The sequence below is a fragment of the Apteryx rowi genome, unplaced genomic scaffold (genome assembly GCF_003343035.1).
Source record: "Apteryx rowi isolate R43461 unplaced genomic scaffold, aptRow1 scaffold_0, whole genome shotgun sequence".
NCBI classification, from domain to species: Eukaryota; Metazoa; Chordata; class Aves; order Apterygiformes; family Apterygidae; genus Apteryx; species Apteryx rowi.
The window spans coordinates 1,138,593-1,159,811 of record NW_020447195.1 but is presented as its reverse complement, the minus strand read 5'-3'; the positions used below and the strand labels follow the sequence as shown (position 1 = coordinate 1,159,811).

At 57.3% G+C, this 21,219-nt stretch overlaps 1 protein-coding gene across 2 annotated transcripts in view; it reads right to left on the bottom strand.

Moving 5' to 3' along the window:
- The window catches only part of JPH2 (junctophilin 2), a 36,028-nt gene extending 15,041 nt beyond the window's left edge, over positions 1–20,987 (bottom strand). For both annotated transcript variants that reach the window (XM_026056203.1, XM_026056210.1), the window contains exons 1-2: positions 20,609–20,987; positions 9,975–10,758 (exon numbers count right to left, since the gene is read on the bottom strand). In XM_026056203.1, coding sequence (XP_025911988.1) covers positions 9,975–10,758; positions 20,609–20,987 — 1,163 coding nt within the window. The remainder of the gene's footprint in view (positions 1–9,974; positions 10,759–20,608) is intronic.
- Positions 20,988–21,219: the final 232 nt, after the last annotated feature.

The window sequence follows — 21,219 nt, the reverse complement described above, 5'->3', positions numbered from 1 at the left end:
CATTTTCTATAGTCATTTTGCAGATTAAAGTCACACTTCATTTTTCCTTTTTTTGTGTTGGTAAGCTGTTGAGATAAGGATTTCCCACTAGGTCAGACTTAACAGGCCATTAATTCCACTTTCTCTGCATGGCCAGCCAACTGAGGCATATCCATCCTGGGACTGATGTGCTGCTCTCCTGACTCTGCTTCTCATTAGAGAAGCAAGAGCCTCAGTTGCGCCTTGTTCAGACCGAGACCCAGGAAGCCACGGAGAAAGCAGTTTGCTGTCCAACAGATGCTTTCTCCTTGGAGCTTTTGGAAGTGCACGCTCCCTCTTACCCTAATAGGGCATGAACGAGTCTAAAGAAATTCATGCAAGGCGGGTGGAAAAGAGATAAAGCTCTCTGCACCCTCCTCTGAAGTCAAAATGCATCTCAGCGTAATAAACACTCAAGGTCAAAAATGTGTCAGCATTAATGCTCCAACTCCACAAGAGCCACGGCCAGCTTGGGCTGGAGATGAGGCAGTTCTGGGCAAGAGCTGAAAAGGGGTCTCATACATCATGCATTTAGAGCTGCCACGCGCACGTCCTCATCCGCAGGGGAGCGACACCGCAGAGCTGTCGGACAAGTCGCGCAGCTCTGCCGGGTTTCCTGATCCCAGCTCTGCTACCTGTCCCCGTGCCCTGCGCGTGGATGAGGACAACGAGCTGCTGACCCAAACCGCACAGTCTTGTCCCTGCTGAACTCCAGCAGCGAGAAGGCACCGGGGAGCGGCGAGGCGGCGAGGCGGCAGCGAGGACGGCTGTGCCTGCACGTCCGCACCGAAGGCGAGCCAGAAACAGCCTCTCGGAGGCTGCGCCCTTGGCTGCGTGCAAAGTAGGTGCAGCCTATGTGAGTTTGCTGCGGCGGCAAGCCAGGTGCACAGGGTTTTTTGAAGGGGTTCCAACCCCTCCACGGGCAGCGTGCACCCTCCTCCTCCAAAACCAGGCACAAAACCAGCCTGTGCATCGGCCGCTGCCCTGCGCTCTGCCCCGGAGCCTGCTGCATGCACCTCCCTGGCACACTCAGGCCACTGAGCGAGAGCAGCAACCCCCGAAGGCCACCGCGGGCCAGATTGCTAATGACATTTAGACCTATGGATGCCGATARCTCCTATTGTTTAATAATTTCTATTGTCACCTTCTTCCTGCGTCCACCAGTTCAAGCGAGGGAAGTGCAGAGCCCCAGCCCCGGGCGTGTGCTAGGGATGCAGCGGGGACCAAGTGGCACRGGCACGGCAGGGGCCTGTGAGCGGAGCAGCCCCGGCTCTCCGCAGCCTCTCATCACGTCTCYGACACCGAAGCCTCCGACGCCTCCTCGCGCCCTTCATCCCGGCACCTCCATCCCCTCCGCTGCCATTAACGGAGAYGCCAGCGCCAGAGAGGGGGATGCAAACCAGCTGACGGGTGGGCAGTGATTTGAAGCAGGGGACTGTTTCTTATGAGCTAGATACTGGTGCTCTGGGGAATCCTGCAAGATAACAAAGTATTTCCTGCATTTATTTTTTTTCCTTTAGGAAACACAGATTTCTTATTTCAGCTCCTTTTTTTTTGGGGTAGGCTACTAAAAGGAGCCTTTGTCACCTTGAAAGCACAAGAACTGTTTCTTGAGATCCCCGGCAGGGTGCTGTTTGCTAAAATAGCAAAAACAAGCCCCAAAGGGGCCTGTTAACCAGGATAACAAAGCTGCAGTGACCAGGCCCTAGGTCTGGCACAGGAACTGGGTGCCCCCATCTCCAGGTATGGGTGACACAAAGCTGCTGCGCTAAAGTCACCATTTAGGGTGTGGGGGAGGCTCGTGTAGAGATACTCCTCCTAACCGAAACAGGCGCAATGACCTAGCAAAGCCGTGACGCCAGGCACCGAGGAGACATCCGCTTCCATGCGGAAACACAGCAGCCTGGAAAACCGGGGGCAGCTCCTACAGCCATCGCATCCGATGCTGGCCCACGGGAAAGGAGGAGCGAAGGCTTGCTTCTTGGCATTCATCCTTGATCTCAATTTATCATGGTAAGCCAGGCAGAGCAGGTCATTTGTGCTCAGCAGATGCAAATGGGAGAAGATCTTCATTCATTTTATTTCATGGAAAGGGAACGAGCATTTCTGGCACTGGTGCGGGGGAGAAAGCAGGGGAGCACGGCGCTCCCAAGCACAGTCCCAGCCGCTGGACGTTACTTAGTGTGAAAATAAATGCCAGTGAGTGAATTTCTATTAATTTAGAATTAATTAAAAAAGATTATCTGCTTTTTAAACACACTAAGCCTTTTGAGAAATGCCTTTGCTGGGAGAGCAGGAGCAAGGAGCGTGCCCAGGCGCTGCGTCCTGCCCCGGCGTGCTGGCACCCAGGCGGCGGCGCGGGCGCCCTCATTTCTCCCTGCCCACGTGCGCGCTGGCTCCCGCCGAGCCGCGCTCGCAGCAGCAGCGAGGCGTTCATTCACACTATTTGGCTCACGGGGCCGCCTGGCAGCTCCGGGCAGGCCGAATACCCAGCTGTCGAGGCCCCGCGCCCGGCTGCCCGGTCGCCCCGGTCRGGTCTGGTGGCACTGTGCTCCGCAGGGCTCCCCCAGTGCTGACCGCCTTCCGGGGTGCAGCATCGTCCTGCCGCTCCGTGTGGACGTGGGGGCAATTTTTGCAAAGCCAGGGTAGTCCTTTCCTGCCCTTCACCTCCTCAGCTCCTGCCAGGGTAAATGACACCTGCCAGGACAGAGCCCACGTGGCGGGTGCTCGGGGAGGCTCCAGCAGGCTGTACCTGTGCTTGGCAGGGGAGCGCTGGCTGGTGCATTAGGAAGCGCCGAGGATCCCCCTTTGCTCTTGCCCCGTGACATGTCGCTGGCACCACGAGCGGCCGTGGCTGGAGCTAGGGGACACCTGAGCGCGGCTGTGGCATCTTTGGTGACCGATCACACGGCTGCAGAAAGGCTGTCCCCGACTCTTCAGGCTCTCGCTGGAAGGTGAATTGCAGCCAATATCCCGCGTGGGGCAAGGACATGGTTCTGCCCTAGTAAACATGGTCATTTTATACCGCCCGCCTCCTGCGTGGACACGTTTCTCCTCATTGCACACCCATCCATCATGTGCTATTCAATCCCAGTGTGAAGGAAGTGAAATTGGGATAGCAGGGAAGGATTAGGCGCCCCTGTGCCACAGGGAGCCGGCCTGGCTGGGGGCACCCCGAGCCCCTGCTGCAGCGTGGCCGCGGCACCTTGCTCTCCCGTCTTGTCCCTAAAGGTCCACGAGCACACCAGGCTCCTGACATGTCCAGCTCTCACTCTTCGGCAAAAGGCTTGCAGAAACCAGGTTGCAAAAGGACATTTCAAAAAAACCTAGGATACTTTCATTGCCAGACCTCCGGAGTTTGAGCACAGCCCCGAAAATCCCAGGTCCGGATGTCCTGGCCCCGGGGCGGCCGCACTAGAGGAAGCAGCTGAGGGACAGTCACCTGCAGGACAGCCAGCGCTGGCCACCCCCGGACAAGCACCGAAGGGCTCTCGCGCCGGACGGGGCGAACGTCCTGCGTTACCGGAGAGGTGCAGCTGAGAGCCCAGRGGACAACATTACAGTTGCCTGCCTTCTCCGCTGGGGCACGGACCTCTGGAGAAGCCCGGGACAGAGGCCCCGGCGGCTCTCCGGGGCGGCGTGGCAGAGCCGTGACAAGCGAAGCCCTTCGGCAGCGGGCGCGAGCGGCTCGGCCCCACGTGCGCGGCGGCCGGGAGCTGCAGGCCCCGGCTCTCAGCTGTCGCGCTGATAAAGCGCTGCTCTGCGTTCCCTTATTTAGGCAGGCCGCACCGCTGACGCCGGCCGTTTCCGCACGTCATTTGCGCCGTACGGCGGTGTCCCCCGAGGAGCCGTCCGTCCCTGCCCGCGCAACGCAGAGCTGAAACGCTGAGTGCGCGGAGACGCAAGTAACGCTGCCCGGGAACGCGGCCGGGCAGAGGAGGCTCGCAAAGCAGTACGGGAGCGGCGTTTCGCCTCCCGGCAGCCTAGCGCTCCTGTTATTTTAAGGGAGAGCTAAGACATGCTCCAGAGACGCTGAGTACAGACCAGAAACCCCCTTAGGCTTCAAGACCAGGCGACAAACTGTGTCATGAGCGAGGCCTATGCGAGGCCGCAGTGAAGGGTTTTCCCAATGCTGAACCCTCGCAGCAGTTCTGCAACATCCCAATTCACCCCCAGACTCACCCTGAGCCACTGCTTGGATGCACTTGGAAAAGTAAAACCCTATATTAAGGGATATTAATGCCAAACATTTCAGAATCCATTTTAGAAATTCTTACAGACATCTATTCAAGTGGCAGTATTGTAGGACCTCTGTAGGAAGTACAGTTAAAAAAAAAAAAATCTAAAAACATACTCATTTTTAGTTGTGCTCTCCACTCGCAAAGCATCCAGCTGCTCGGAGACTTTAGGGCTGGCATCTAAACAGGTGAAGCATAGCAGTGATTTCTTTATTGCTTCTTATATTTTGATTTCCTTTTGGTCCTATGACATCTGCAGATACGTTTTAGACACTGTTAACAGGATGCACACCCTGCAAACTATCGCAGGGACTGGCCAGACCGCTGTGTTACAGGAGGCTCCGCAAAGTCCCCTCACTGATTTTGGCCATGTCACTAGGAAGCACAACTAGATACAGAAGGAAGATCACAGCCGACACTAGTCGAGTGGGACAGAGCTGGGACTGCAATATTCGCACTGCTGATTTTGTCACCCCGAACGCACTAGTTAGGAGGGAATCTGTTCTTGTTCGTGGCGCAGCTCCTGAGCGTACAGATGTCAAACTCAAAGTCCGTCCCCCCGACCCAGGCTGGCACCCTTGAAATGCAGCCAGTCCTGCGCCTCCTCTATTTGCTTATTTTATTTTATTCTGAGGAGATGAAAGGCGGCCACTTCCCACTTCCCACATCCCGCTGCCTGTTTTGGGAGGGATTGCTTTCCCCGTGCGGCGAGTGTGCACGTGCTCTGCAGTCTCGCGGAGCTGCCGCGGTGCAGCCCGCGCCTCCCGGGCATCCTGCCCACCGGCCCCCGGGGCATCCAGCGCCTGCGCTCTGCACCGGCCCCACGGCGCGCACGAGGTGGCGGGGCAAAGCCAGCCCGGCTGGCTCAGGTATGGAGAGCAGCAGACCCGCGGCCACCCGGACCGCGGAGCAAGCTGCAACATCCACCTTCAAAGCTGGGTAACAGCCATACGGCTAACTGGGCCCGGGGCTGCGGAAAGCTGGGCTGCCAGGGTGGAACACCCCAAAGCTGCTCTTGGAGCCCCACGGTGGTCCTCAGCGGGGCGACTCTCCCTGGGGCGAAGCCCCGGCGCCTCCCGCGAGGGCCTCGGTGTCGCAGCCCAYGTCCCACTCCCCGGCAGCTATTTCCTTTCCTCCCGGCGGCTGTCAGCRGACAGACGAGCCATCTGTCCTCAAGCCAACTTCCCTGCTTCGGCGACTGGGAAATGACTCCCCAGCTAGGATCCCACGACCCCGCCGGCTTTCCCAGCGACTCCAGCGGGTTTCTGAAGGAGCCCCAGACTCGGGGAGAGGGCGAGTACGGGGAGGATGAAGGCAGGAGGGGCACGTGGGCACCTCGGCCGTTAGCATCATCACCGGGTGCCGCAGGGGACGGCTTCGTTCCAGCTCCAGCAGGGATTGCTGGGATCACAGGGCTCACCCAGGCTGGCTGACGTAACACCCGGAAAGCCACGGGGCAGCCACAGTGTGGGGTGAAGCTAGTGACCATCGTACGACACCCGTTAACCCTGTCTGTGCGTGGTGGCCCCCATGCAGCAGTAGCGTGGTCTCCGTTTGCTGGCGCAGAGGCGCATTCAGCACTTTCAGACTATTTTTCTCCTGAACAACAGCACTCTCGGGGAGGATTTAAGATACTTTAGCTCACAGGAGCTTTGCCCCCTTAGCTGACCTTCAGCTTTCCGGATCAATGTGCCCCATGTTTCTGCCTCGCCAGCAGTAACTGGGCTTTGCTCACATGTCCGTGCGGGCACCCCAGGCTGTGCCGAGACACCCCGTCCCAGCGAGGGACCCGACGAGGCCAGAGCTGCGCAGCCCAGAGGACAAGGCCACCAGCGGGTCCAGAACTACAGCCAGAAAACCCAAACCGAGCACGCAGAGGGGAGGATCTGCAAACCAAAGCCCAGGCCCATGGGCGCCCTTGCACTGGAGACACCCACAGCGAGAGGAGGAAGAGGACAGTTTTCTGATGGCCACTGAACATATGTCCTTGGTCTGCCACCGCATTCAAATCCATTGTCACACACGAGACGCATGCCAGGCTTTGAAAGCACATCAGCACAGCCGTGCTGCAGAGCGCTGCAGCCTCGYGTATCTTCATATTTTGGTAGCATGCCTGAGATTCCTAAGGTGCAACTGGCAGGGGTTTGCACAGCTGCCAGCACTCGGGCTTGTTTTTCTCTAGGTTTCTTTGCCTTAAAGAGCCTTTTATGGTGCAAAAAGAGCGAATTCTGGTCTTCCCTGGATGTTGCATTCCCAAACAGTGAAAGACTGGATGTCACATTAGTTTAGCTCTGCAAGGGGCTCCCCCAAGTGCCATGAAAATCAAGCTTTCCTCCACAACAGCAAAGRTGCATGGATTTAGTCATGCTTCTGCACAGCCTGGTTGCTGGGCCACGGTAATTAGTTCCTAACGATAATCACACATAGAGGTATGTCGTACCTTCCCCGAAGGAAGGACTTGTGTGGCCTCAAAGACATTTCTTTGGGTGAGGCCATTCTGACAGCGGGAGTCGCGGTTGGGTGCTGTTAGCAAAGCAATGCCCAGGGCTCACGGGGGACTGGGGGAGGCAAATCCCCCGTTTTCTCCCCTCTGAAATCTTGGCACCATTTACACACACTGGGACTTAACGGAAACAGGAATTTGACATTAGCATTGCTTCTGGGGTAATCCAAGMGTCTCAGCTCCTAACTTTGAGTGCTGCCAGCCCCAGTGAAACCCACTTCCCACTAAGGTGAGGCCAGTTGTTCCTTGTCCTCACACACGAAAGATCYGCTTTGATCTTGGAGTGATCTCCACCGTGAAATGAGTTTATCCTGCCTTGGGTAGCCGACCCAGYGGTGAAATACAAGTGGCATTCGTTCAAGGACATGTCGGGATGGGCAGCTTCAGCAGCTGGTCCCCGCAGGCTTCGGGACACAGCATTTGGGATATGGACGGCTGCTGAGCGGGGAACACAAAGATACTCCATGCAGCTCTGGCTGGAGACAAGGCGGTGGGGGGCTTTCAAAAGCAGGGATGAATTCTGTAGCTGCCGCGGGATTTGGGTCAGGAAAGGGATGAGACCCATCAGGGACTCTTGGTCATCAGGGCAACACCTAAAGGACGGGAGCCAGGCTGCGGTGCAAAGCCCCAGGGCTCCAAGCAAGGACGGGTGCAAGGGGAAGCATTTTGGACACGTGGATTCAGCCCGCACCCTCCGATGGACGCCGCAGTCGCAGGAGTAATGCAAACACCCAAGCTAGCAAACTTCACCTCGTGGTTATGAGCCCGGAAGTTGCTGATGGTAGTACAGCCCTTTTATAAACCTTAGCGATTCATTTTCAAAATCTGTACACAATTATTTACTGTCATGGGTGTGGAAACCGAGGCATGGGCCAAGGCCAAAGAGAAAGCTGGTGACAGAGCTGGGATTACATCTGAGGAGCCTTTCTAAGCGATATTTAATATATTTACTCTTGACTACAAAGCTGAGCTAAAAGAAGAAGGAAGCAGCATGTGAATCAGAGTTTTAAAGGGCAGCAGGAAGAGGCAGCAGCTCTGCACAGTGCAACCTACTCCAAGAAGAAATGCTACCTGAAACAGTAAATTAAAGTTTAAAGAAAGCAAAGACAATCTCCCCTTTGCAGCAGGTCCAGTACTAGCGGCATTCAGAGCTCTGAGTGCTGAGGCCCTGGATATCCGARCAGCACCAACTTTGTCCTGTAAAATGCTTTTTAGGGATGCCCTAAGGGGGAAACCCAGATGCCGCTGCTCTGCAGCCCCCAGCCACCCTCCAGGAGCCGCAGCAATCACCGTCCTCAGCTGCACACAAAACGCCACGCGAAGAGCGAGGGGACTGCGATCAGAGGCAGCTCGGGGCTGCGTCCTCTTCCCCGGCCTCAATGGTTGCATTACACAAGGTCTGCAAGGGGAGGACTCCCTTGAGGAAAACGGCCGTAATGTCTTATTTCCTCCGGCTCCAAGGTTTCCTTAATAGGAAATTATTTCCAAGCCGCGCTCATGAGGGCTGCAGTCCCCCGCGAGGGCAGCGGGCGCATTCCAGCCCCTGATGGAAAACACTGCAGAACCGCGTTTGATCCAACGTGTAAATAGTGCGTAATAAAAAGAGGCTTATATAAACCGGCCGAGTTGTCAGGGAGCAGCTTTTGCAGCTCTAACCTCGTTATTTATGGCCGGGGAGCAGCGCGGGCGCGCGCTTCTCCGGGGCGCCGCGAGAGCCGGTGTCGGGCTGAGCCCGCTCTGCCCCTCGCCGCCCGCTCGCGCCGCGGCACGCTGTTATTTTTATCATAGCTGTCCCTGCACGGCGTCCGCTCGAAATCTTGCCGGCTTCTCTCTGCCGGTCTCCGAGGCAACGGAGCCTTGCTGCAAACAAGCACGCGCCCGCAAAACTTGGAGCCGACACGGCCGTCGGCAGGGCAGAGCCGGGGTTTCTCTGAGGGCTTTGGGGAGGGAGGCAGAGACGGCGTTTGCAAGGGCACCTTCCTGGGCGCTTGGTAATGAAGGCAGGTTAATAAAACGGCYGTAAAAAGGAGCGAGGCAGGAGAGCCCCGGGATCGCAGCGGGAAGCCCCCGCTCACGCCGCCTCYGCCACGCCAGTCCGCAAGAGCCAAAACACCCCTGCGGCCCCCAAAACCAAGGCCGTGCCATGGGAACGGAGCCGTGGGATTGCTCCGTGCCTCCCGGTGGGCCTGACTCCAGGGGAACCCCAAAGGGGAGCCGGAGAGCGAGCACACGGCGTCCCGTCCTCCCCGAACCGGGGTCGGGCACGTCCAGCCGGGATGGCCCTGGCCCCGGAGGATGAAAAATCGCCATCGCTGCTGAGCAAAACCCGGGCAGGGAAAGGGTTCGACAGAGCGGCGAGGTGGAAACCATGAGGGCTTCCACAGCCGCAGCTCCCCGAGGAAGAGGAGGAGCGAGGAGGCTCGGAGCTTCCACCCGCCAAAGGCCCCGTTCGCCGCTACTGACATCTCCGTCCACCATCGACCGGTTTGGGCAGCGAGCGCCCGCTTTAGCAAGTCGGACTGCGGGGACCCGCGCCCGCTGCCTCCGTGCCCCGCGCGCAGCGGGAGGAGGAGAAGCGGCTGCCGCGGGGATGGGGCGCCCAGCTCCGCTCCGCGGCGGGCCGGCTCGGGGACCGCCCCTCGGCGAGCAGCGCTGGCGGAGGACGGGCGCTCTGCTTGGCGACCGGCAGTGACCCGCTAAACTAAACGACGATTAAAACTAAACGCCGTAAACCCACCGCCGAGCCGCAGCTGGGGGCTGCAGGGAGGGCGGAGCGTGGCTGCGCACTGCTTTTCTCAGGGGCTGCATCACGCTCGCTGCTCAGGAGCCTGTTTGATCGGCCATAGGCAAAACCACCCTCTTTTTCGCTCTGCCCTGTCAGTAAAACCCCGCTGCTGCTGCAGCGGGACCGAACGGCGCTGGGAGGCCCGGCGCGGCGACGGGCGGGAGGTCAAACGCCCGCCCGAGCAGATACTGATTGCCGCCRGGAGCTCGGTTAAACTGCGGAAGCCGCTGCCGGGCGACTCCGAGGAGGCCAAAGGCCTAAGTCTGCCTGAAAAAGGAGATGGGAACGGGGGAAAGCTGCAAGCCGGCCCCGCTCCCCCGGCAGCGAACGGCGGGGAGCCGCGCTGACCCCGCCGGCGCGGCGAGGAGGGGCCGGCGGCAAGGGTGCCCCGCCGCCGGGTGCCTGCGTGTCGGCGGCCCGGCGCGCCTACCTGGAAGCCGCGATCTCCGACTTCTGCCGGGCGATGGCGGCTGCCCTCTGCGCCCCCTCCACGCTCCGGTCCACCTTCTGCCGGATCTTGGCGCTCTTGAGGGGGATCACGCGCTTCTTCATGCCCTTGACGAGGACGTTGTGGCGGTACTTGCCCTCCTCCTTCTTGCCGTCGGGCAGCGTGGTGCAGCCGTAGCCGTGCCGCAGGTTGTCCAGCCACTCGCCCTCGTACTTGAGGCCGCTGGACCTCTCGCTCACGCCGAAGCCYGAGCGCTTGTCGTTCTTCCACTCGCCCATGTAGGTCTCCGTGGTGGTGGCGTCGATGTCGGACTCGAAGGGGGGGAACTCCTCGCCTTCGGCGCCCTCGCCCAGGCTGACGGTGGAGGTGGCGTCGCTGGCGGCCGAGCTGATGCCGCTCTCGCTCTTGAGGAAGCTCACGCGGCTCTTCTGGCTGGCCAGGGACGACTTGGACTCGGATTTCTTCAGCTTCCCCAGCAAGGAGCCCCTGCGGAAGAGGCCCCCTTTCTTGGACTTGCCGGCCTCGGCGTCCGCGTAGAGGCTGAGGGCGAAGCCGCCGCGGGTGATGGTGGGCGACATGGGGAGGCTCTCGGGGTTGGCGGCCGGCGAGTCCTGCTGGGGCAGGGTGCCGTTGCTGTGCTCGCTGCGCAGGGAGGAGAGCGAGGTGCGCAGAGGCGAGCGGACCACCGAGGCCATGCCGTAGGGCACGCTCTGCCGCACGCCGTAGCCGTGCCGCATGCCGTTGGTGAACTGGCCCTGGTACGTTCCTGCGGGAAAGAGGAGGGACCCGGTTAAAGACATCTTTTCCCTTCCCACATGCATGAATCCAGCAAATGAAAATGTGCTACGCTGCCATGCCAGCTTTAGATGAGATGGGTCCACCTTTGCCTTCCCTAGAAAAGAGAAGCCCAAACCGCACTATTATTTACCTGTTTGCAATAGCCACAGTCCCAAGGTGGAGCGCCAAGGGGAGCGAGGACAGAGGATACAAGCCAGAGTAGGTGACAGGTCTCCTTTAGCTCACCAGAAAGGGGCCAGAGTACCAGGCTGCACCAGTGCAAACCCAAAGCAACCTTGACGGACATGGTCCAGATTTACACCGGGGCACCTGGAAGCAGGAGGCAGCCGCAGTGAGGCTGAGCCTGGGCTGCGCTGTGCGGGTGACAGCAGCCCTGTGCGTACACGCGAGCCGATACGGCACAGCGCTCCTTGGCTCGGTGACAGTCCCCTCCAGCCCRTTCTGCAGTTTGTCACTCGCAGGCCTGCCAGGACGCGCTCTTGACCCAAGAGACGGGCACCTGGCCATCGCCCAGGGTCCCCAGTGCACCTGCAGCAGCAGCATCTTGTCCCTGACGTACGTTTTGCCCACAGTCCCAACACCAAGAAGTGAGCCACGCTGCACGGAGGGAGAGATGGGCAGGAGGAGAGGACGGGAGAGCAGCAGCTCTGGGAAGGGTTCCCCCAGCTCTGTCCCCATCTCCAAAAATCACAGCCCTGTCCCCCTTCTCCTGACCCAGCTCAGARACCACGCACGCGACAGAGGGGAGGCCACAGAGATGGACGTGCTTGCTAGGGGACTGCACCCAGGGGTACAGGACCCCGCTAAGAGCCACCAGGACAGCTCGAAGGATGGGGAACAGGAGATTGTTCCTCTACTGGCCAGACCCTTCCCAGGTCCGCGCCCTTCTGTGAGTACAAGAAGGCAGATGCAAGTGCCAGAACGGCAAGTTGAAGACAACAGCTCTGACCCTTCTCAACAGGATGTCAAGGGACTTAAATTATCGAAACCCTCCCGAGAAGAGCTCCTAAGAAGAGCAGGATGGCCGAGGAGGGGAGCCTTTACCCCCCCAGCGGTGGGCGCTGAGCCTGGCCGGCCGGGGCTTCCTAAGAGCTTCCTGGGGATCCGTGACATCCTCCAGCCCCAGGGACCCGCGATGTCCCCCAGCCCCTGCACTGGCAGCCCGGGTTTCACGCGCCGTAGATACAGTTGCCTCAGTAACCGGCAAACCACCCAAACAAAAGCGGCATTCAGCTCCGCGCCGTTCTCCTCCGCGCTACAGAGGCTGGAACGGGCCAGCCCTGCCCGAGACCCGCAGCCGCAGGGCAGCCGCCCGCGTAGCCCCCTGCCCCGCGTGGAGGGGGGGTCTGCGGTGGCGGCGCTGGGGGGCAGATGCCGCCGGGAAGCCACCCCGCTCCGCCGTCCTCCCGGGAGCGGTGTCGTGCAGGCAAACGGCCAGCTGCGCAGGGAGCATTTGCACGGGCATCTGTCCCAAAGCGCCCGCTTTTCATCAGGCAGCGACAGTGATTTACCAGGAAGGACTAACTCTTAGGGATGTGAGCCCTTCCCGGTGGCAGCGTTCCCCGGGGCCGACAGGCCCCCCCCCGAACTCCCCCCCAGAAAGAAGGGGGCAACCTGGCTTCAAGGCATAACTTTCCACATTCAGACGCTGTTACTGAGACCAGGGATGACCCCGCTCCCCGGGGATCAAATCCCATTCCTTCTTTGGCGACGGTGGGAGTGCATATTTTAGCAGTCTCCCAGGCCACTTCTGCGGCATAATCTCCCAAGCCTCAGGTTTCGCTGCAAGCCGCTTTGGCCCCGTCTGCGGGGTGTTGGCTTACAGCGCCGGGGGCCGGGAAAGGCAAGAAGCGCCCGCGCCCGGCAGCACCTGCTGCCCCGGCTAGCAGCCCCCCGGGCGTCGGGGCCGTGGGGACGCGCTCGCCCGCGCCGCGGCTCTGGGACGGGGGTTGGGGGCTCCCTGCAGCTTCGCTTTCCCTGCTGAGTCTACCAAAAGCAACAAGGGTTCAGGCTGTGTGGAGTATCTGCACGCTGCGGCCAGGCGCCCAAGGGCGGCCGTCTGCCAGAGCAAGGTAGGAGCGCCCTGCTTCTTGGCATAGTTTTAACCATTTCTATTAGGAAAAAATAAGGCGGGAAAGGCAGCACAGGTTGGTAGTTTGGGCATGAGCTGGAAGCCAAGGACCATCATCTGAGGTCTGCTACACCCCTCCGGTGTACGCATCTGGGCAAGCTTCTCACCCTGCTGGGCTCCCAAATCCCTCTCTGTAGAACCATGACAACTCATCTTCATAAATCATAATTAAAGAGCTACAAAGAACACACATACTGCCCCCATTTTCCTCCCCACACCTTCCCCATGGCGAGCTGGTGAATTCAGAGCTTCATCTCCGCTTGTGCTATGGCTGCGATCGGCGAGCAGGGCTGACACGCGATAGGGGTGACATTAGAGGCCTCCTTGCAGGGTGGGACAACCTCCAGCCGTGCTCGATGCCCTGCACGTGGACGGCTCCGTCTGCTCTTGCCACCACATTAACCATCTGGGAGAGGCGTTCTGGGAACATCCTGCAGGACAGGGAGGCTCAGCGCCACCTCGCCCTCCAGCGAGCCCCTGACTCCTTCCCTTCTTCCCGACTGGTGCCAAGGCCACCTCCCAGCCGTGTGGGAAGGGAAAAGCCACAAGGCAGAGCAGGCCTTTGAGCAGCAGAGATTTAGGTGCCTAGTTCTCCTTGGCACACAAGTAAACCTTGACCACGCATCTACACAAGGTGTTGGGCAGACCATCCCTTTAGGTTGGTTTAGGCTGCCTGATTTAAGCCTGTATTGGACAAGTGACACTTCCTCTCCAGAGTGTGGTGTGACCACAGCTGCCAACCACATCCAGCTTAACGGAGGGCACCGAAACACTGCAGGCACCCAGAAATGCAAAACAAACACGGAGCCAAGTGGGCACCAGAGCCAGGGCAGGAGGAGGCCTGGCTGGTGAGGGGCCACCAGGGTCCATGCTGCTTCCCAAGTCAAAGCCAACAGTGCCCAAGCAGAGCCACAGAGCACGTGCTGGGGCAGGGCAGGGGTGARAAGGGCTCGACGTGCGGGCTGTCCTGCATCGGGGCTGCCGGGCAGCCAGCACGTGGCACAGAGACGACCCGGCTCCTTCCTCGCCACGCAGCAAGAAACGGCACCTGGGAAGAGCTCACGGCAAAGCACCCTCCTCTCCCTCTTAGCAAAGCCCAGCTAGCGCCGCGGAGGGGACGCGGCTGAGCAAGCCCAACGGGAAGGCGGGGGACAGACACGGTCCCTGCACCCCTCGGAGGCACCGTTCTCCTCTCAGCCGCCCCGATGCCAGGCAGGCACAAACTCTGCCGTGGTCAGTGCAGCTGCAGCAACACACAACTGGTTCTCTAGTGGAAACCACCCACAGCACCAGCAGTCAGGGCTGCTGGGATCCAGTCCTAGTGCTCCCGCTGAGCCATGAGTGGCCTTGGCCAGCTCATTTCATGTTTTCCTGACTCAGTTTCCCACTGTGGAAAGAGCTCTCCTGCTTTCCCAGCTCTGCAAGGGCTCCGGCAGCTCAGCCCATGAGCTCACCCCGCTTCCGCGGCGGCCAGGCACCAGCACCCAGCCAGGCAGCTTGGGCAGGGCCGCGGCCGCCCAGCAGCGCTCGGCTTCCCAGCTGGACGAAACCGCTGCTGGGGCGAGCTCGATCTCTGCTCCGTAGCCAAAGGGTTCTTCTCATGGCAGAAAGTGTCCCCTGCTGTATGAGCAGGCTGATTTTACATCGCAAGCTTTGAGCAGAGACAGGCTCCTAGGTGCCTGTGCACCGAGTTCAACAGAACGGGGCTGTACCAGCTCGCTCTGCATCATGGACACGCTCCGAGCACACCCGCATGCATCTGACCCTTAGCTGCCTTGTGGGCATCAAAGCATTCTGCAATTTGAAAAAATATATATCAATGGTTTTGATACTAAAATACACAAGCAGGAGCTAGGACTGTGCAGGTCTTTTTTTCTTTTTCTACCTGATTCAGAGTTGCACCAACTTCAGTGATTGCTTTGGTGACCGAGTGGCTCTTTCCAGGAGTTTGATTTTGCCTGAGGAGGGCCCGGCTGGCCGGGGCGGCAGCCAGCCCGCTCGCCCTTCCCCCAGCACTCTCCTGCCCCAGCCCAGCAGTACAGCTCAGAAATTTTGGCTTAGAAAGTTTGGCTTAGAAATTCTCCCATGGAGTTTTGCCCTCTTTCCATTTTTCTTTAAAATTAGAGCGTTACAATGCGCATTTTCATGGCAAAAATACACCTCCCTGTGCCTGAAACGTGCTTTTTGCTTTATCCCTGTAGGAACAGCAAAGAGAGGCAGCAGAGGGGTGGGCCACGAGGACAGCAGTGACAGGGCTCAGCTCCACGCCCGGGGCTGCAGGCCAGCACAGGCGAACCGGCTCCAGAGCTGCAAACGGCTCAGAAAAGATGACGTGAAATTAGTCTTAAGAGTTGCATAATGAGATAATCTTCTTTGCATGAAAAACTGTACGCGACTGGACTATCAGCTTTGTCTGGGGCAGGAGGCTGAAGGCAAAGGAGCGAAGCCCCGGGGTGGGGACGGCGGGGGCTGCGGCAGGGTCTTTCCACCCGGCTCGGTGATTCATTTCCCTCCCTGCCTGGGAGAGACGCTCTAGCACGGAAAGGCGTTCGCCTCCCCGCCGCTCTCCCGTGGAAACGCAGCCGGGGCCGGCCCGAGGGAGGGCCGACGCTCTCGGTCTCTCTGTAATGGTGTGTGTACCCTTCCCAGTGACAAACAGGCCCTGGGCATGATGTGACGTGGGACAGGCAGGACGCAGAGCTGCAAGCCGACGCGGCCACGCTGCTCACAGGCGGGACAGGCAGCAGGAATGCAGCCCTGCACCCAAACCGCTGTAAAAAAGCGGACCATCTTCTCACGTGAAAAAAACCCTCTATTCAGGATGAAGCTGGGACAGGGCCTCACCGCTGCCTCGCCAGCCCCGTCTCTCACCACGGCAGCCCGAGCTCGAACAGCCTGATCCAACCCGCTGGCAGACGAGGTCCGTCTTCTCCGTCTGCCCCTGAACAGAGCAGGGAGGGGGACCCTTGCTACGCGTTTTCATCGGAGGGGAAGGATCGAGCTGCAGCGATGACTAAAACATTGTCCCCGCAGACCTCCCTCCCCAACGCACCGATTCCCGGCCGACGGGGCGGTGGTACCCTCCGGTTCACCCTGGCAGCACGTCAGTCCTCCTGGCAGTAGCTCGAGGGCAGGAGGAGACGGTGCCGGGCTGCGTCACAGACAAATCCTTCAGCTCCCGGCGCGCACCCAGCCCCGCCGGCGAGAGCCTGCTGACAGCGGATGTCACCTCGCCCCTTCCCAGGCTGCGCCTGAGCTCTCGTGTGATTAGCTATGAATGCAAATAATACAAACAACTGGGTAAATAATGCAAACAACTCAAATAGTATCGCTGTCTTACAATCATCTGCTGTCGCCCTGATACAGTAATGACAGACGTGTTGGGAGAACGTAGTATGAAAGGCCAGACGCATTAAATCGTGCACAGGGCCATGTGCAAGACAGACAGAGCAGTGAAGCCTGGTGCTTGCTGGTGGTGTCAGTGTCACCAGGGGAAGGACTGCTGTAATACTGCCTGATGGTTTCGGCTGGAAATGAAAGGGAAAAAAAATGGAGAGGAAGAAAAGACACAGCATTAATTCCTGGGTTAAATTCAGCCTTGCGGTAACACTGCTACGGAGGCAGCCTGGGCTGTAGGACTCCAAATGCTGGACGAGAAAACTGGGATTTGAGAGGCCCTGCTCCATTTCTGGTGTGTTATGTGACCTTTGACAAGTTATTCTGCCAGTCTCAGTCACATGGAGAGAACTCCACTTTCCTCGTAAAGCACCCGAAGATCTCTGGAGGAGACGTGCTGCGGAGGTGGTGCCGCTCCCAGCCCCTCGCTGAAGGTGCACCGGACCTGGTGGGCCGCGAGAGCGCCTGGAGCTCCCGGCACCTGCGAGCGCTGCCCCAAGTCGGCTGCCAGAGCGCGACCGACCCCAGCGGCTGTGCTGCCTGTCGGCTGCCCTTGGGGTAACGCAGCGAGCGAAACCAGTCGCCCTTCCTGCTTCAGCTCCGGCGAACCCCCTTCCCTTTCGCCCCCGGCGGCAGCTCCTGCCCGAGCCCTCAGTCTGCGCTGCCCGGTCCCGTACGTGCAGACACAAACCAGCAGCGTCTCGGCTCCCCTCGGAGCACATTCCTGCTTCCCCATCGCTCCCGGCGCTGCCCAGGGGCGCTCTGAGCACTGGCTGCTCTCGCGCCCACCGGGCCCCTTCCTGCAGCGCTTTCGCTGGCCTCGGCGCCGCCGGGGCTGCGTCGCCTCTGGGCAGAGCCGCGAGCCCCGAGGGTCCGCGTGGCTGCGCACCGCCTCATTTCGGATTTGCCTTTTAAGCACACTTCCTCGTTTCTTTTCCCCTTTCTCGTGGTCTCGTGATCACTCAGTGGTCTAATTGTTTCCGCACACGGTTAATTTACACCACTGTTTTCTTTCAGCTCCCTAGAAACCAAACTGCAGCATCAAAAATAATAAGTTGGTTTTAGGATGCTTTGATTGAAAGCGAGTTCTCCCCACCATACATATATGTATATATAAAAGGTTATTTGTAAAGCAAAGCATAGGTTTGGTCCTGAATCCTTTGTCAGCAGTAAGATTCTGCACTAACAGTGAGATTTTTTTCTGCAGTCAGATTTGACAGGATCAAGCACTCCGAATCAAAAGACAAAAATGAAGTCCTCCTTCTAGTGGAGATAAAATTTAGAGGTGGAAGTCAAATAATTAGATGTTTACTTCTAACTCATGCTGTAAAGCGGTGAGTTCCTTCATGCAGAGCCTTCCAAAACCCAAATCACCTTCTTTAGATATCATATCCTGCCCCTATAAGGGGCTCCAAGCCCTTTCCTGGTAATAGAAACAGACACACACATATATATTTAGCTTGGATACCTAAGGAAACATATCATAGTGTTACTGTATCTGCCTGTCCATACCCAAGGAGCTCTGAACCCCTCCCTGACTTCAATCAACTTCATGGAAGGAGAGCTCTTTAAGAGATCGACCTCCCACAGCTTTCATGAAGACGGGCATTTGGTAGAGGAGAATAAGAGAGCGATACAACCAGTGCCTGGGCTAAACCGTAATGTGAATTCACTTCTTACTAAACACCAAAAATCTACATGGGATTTCACAAGAAAAGCTTCACTCCAGATCCGGGCTTTATTTAGACACTTAACTCAGCCAGCCGCAAGACACAAATCACAGGCAAGCCAGTTTCCTCATGCACCGATTTAAGTATATTTTAAAACATGAGAATCAGCTGCATCTCCATTAAATCTGCTTATGGCCCAATAGTGACCTAAAGCTTCTAGTGAACTGGCAAGAGCCCCTTCTTCCCAGCAACCTCTTTTCGCATGGCTGGCTTCCAGGGGGCTTGTGAATCACATCCCCTACTCGAGAGATGGCAGGTTTCCAAAGGGTTTCCAGATGTTTATCTTGGCAACCTCTGATTCAAATACTAACAGGTCCTGTTAACAGTCTGGCCACATCTGGATCTTGCAGATGGTTACTATGCACAGGTGAGAAGACAATACAGGAGCAGATCCTGCAAGTTAATAAGGTAATTCCACCTCTTTCCCTTATGCTTGATGTTGGCCAACAATCATAAACTTGGCTTCAGATGTAGCTTTCTACGTGTTCCCTTCACATCAGAGACGTTCATACACTGAATGAATTGCTCAGACACAGACCAGCCAGGACCTGGTCACCGAAAGCAATGAGCAAACGCTTGGCAGCTGGATCCCTCTGTGTTGTGAACTTCTCAGGCCTCACAAGGTGGGTCTGGTTGGGCACTCAGGTGGCTGAGCTTCCCCACTGCCCACAGTGGCTTTGGCAGGTCACATCTTTATGGGTCAGGGCTAAACTGGCAGCTTAGTACTGCCCCAGGGATCACGTAGACAGCACATTCCTGAGTATCGGACAACACCCAGGGAGGGCTGGGAAGTGTTATGCTGGCAGAAATGCTATCTTATATATCCATATAGGATAAAATCTTGACTCATGTTTCCCCCTCTTTCTGTTCCAAGTGCTCGGTACAAGATCTAATCAAATTCCAACTCCTATGTCATGTTTTGCCTCTTTAGACTCTCCTGCACATTAACCTGAGATTCTGTGGCACTGTACCCTCAGAAAAAGATGCATTTTAGTAATCAGTGAGGAAATGGCTGTGAAAATGTATATGAGACTTTGAGGTCTTCAGAATTAAAGTTACTTGCATAGAAGATATTCAGCAGGCAACTGTTGCTTACAGTTATCAGATCACTACACATTATTAGTCAGACACAGCTTACACGTAACCTACAGGTCTTAAGTCAAGATGTTAAGCTTTTGCAATGCACAGCTGCTTTGTAAGTACATATATGTTTTAGCCTTAACTTTTGATATCTCTGTGCAACACGCACAATTTGAGTGCTTTCCAGTGGCATAAATCAATGGCCACATGGCAGACAAGCTAAAATTTAAGGAGCTGGAGAGATGAATCAGTTCTGGGCTGCATCTACACTGACAACCTCAAAGGGCACAAACAAAATGAGTTAACTTGAAGACTATGTTCCCAAGCTTAAAGTTAGCCAAGTACCTAGGGAATTTGTTGAGAAAAATCTATATATATATAAAAAAGCATAACTCTGACAGCCAGTATCTTGAATTAATCCATTTTTCTAATGTCTATAATTCAGATGCTTTTTATTCTGATGATATATACCATTACTGTTATTTTTCTTCATAAACAGACTCCATTGCATGTCCTGGATAAATATAGTTGCAATTCTGATACATATTTTGAAGGGTATTTCTTTCAAATCACCCTCTTTATTTAGCTATCCTAAATATGGCAGCCTGGAACATTACAGTATTGAAGAGCTACAGAATTACTAGCACAGGGATTCTTGTGATGTTCCCAACCCCAAATGTGCCACTAATGCAAAAACACAGTTAGACTAAGCATTTACAGAGGGTACAACAAATATCTGACTACTCAGTGCATTTGTGTACTAGCAGGGGTTGAGAGTTTCAAAGTAATCTAAGGGATTTATTTTAGGGAAAGACGTGTGACTAAGTATCCTAAACGGCTTTGATAAACTCAACCAGAATGTTTCAGCAAAGCAGATGTTCAGGCATCCGTTCAGCGACACGCGAGCGGTATTTAATACACAGACACAGTGCGCTACGGTGCTGTAGGTGGCTTATATCCAACGTGAAAACATTCACAACTCACAGGCCAATGAGAAAGTTAATGGCTTGCTGCAGTCGCTAACCAGCCAGGAGTTTCTGGTTTAGTTCAGCGATGGACTGGAATAATCTATCACTGGAAAATCCAGAGTCGTGGACTACAGAAAATAAAGACTGCTGATATTTACTATCGATCCTGACACTCGAGGATGGCTTTCAAGGGAGGGATGGCAGGGGTAACACTCACTGCTACTCCCTCGCGTTGGGAGCACGCAAGCAGCACATGCTGTGCTCTCCCAGGGGACAGCTAGACTGCAGAAATGAGGGCACGGACACACTTTTAAAAGGCAGTTCCACCCCTATTTCTCCAACTCAAGCACCAGCACCAGAACGGCTGGGTGCAGTCCCTCGTGCCTGTCCAGACCTCGCTGGCAGGGATGGGATCAGGTAACCCCTCTGTGGGGACGGCACGCAGCCCCTGCCACCACAGGCCAGGTACCGTGATGTCAGACACCCTCTTGACCCCTCCAGAGTCACCCTTACCTCCGTCGGCATACGTCTCGGTGCCATAACCATCCTGCAGCCCGTTATTCCAGGTACCTTCATACTTGGCTCCGCTGCTCATGCTCTGCCTCGTGCCATACCGTCCCTTAAAGCCATGGGTCCACTCGCCTCGGTAAACCCACCGTCCTTTGGTCTCGATTCCTAGGCCGTGCCTCTTGCCTTGGGACCAGTAGCCTTCGTAGGTGTTGCCGCTGGGCCACGTGTAGATGCCCACCACTTCGAAGCCGTAGTTCCAGGAGCCCGAGTACTCGCCCTGGCCCTTGGGGCCGGTGCAGATGCCGTGCCCGTGGGCTTTGCCCCCTTCCCAGCCCCCGCAATAGGCGCCTCCATCGTCAAAATCGAACCTGCCTCCGCTCATGGTACCCCACAGCCCCGAAGCCGCCTCGCTCCTCTCCCTCGGCCCTTCTCTCGCTCGCCCTCTCTCCGCCCTCCCCGCTCAGCTGGGCAGCTCTGCCAGGGGCAAAGGTTTGGGGCGAGGGAGAGGCTGCCACATCGCCGCAGGAGCCGGCAGCAGGCGCCTGCCGGGGCGCCTCGCCTTGCCCGGCCGAGGGGCCGGGGGGTGGGAGGAAGGAGAAATTGGAGGGAGGGAG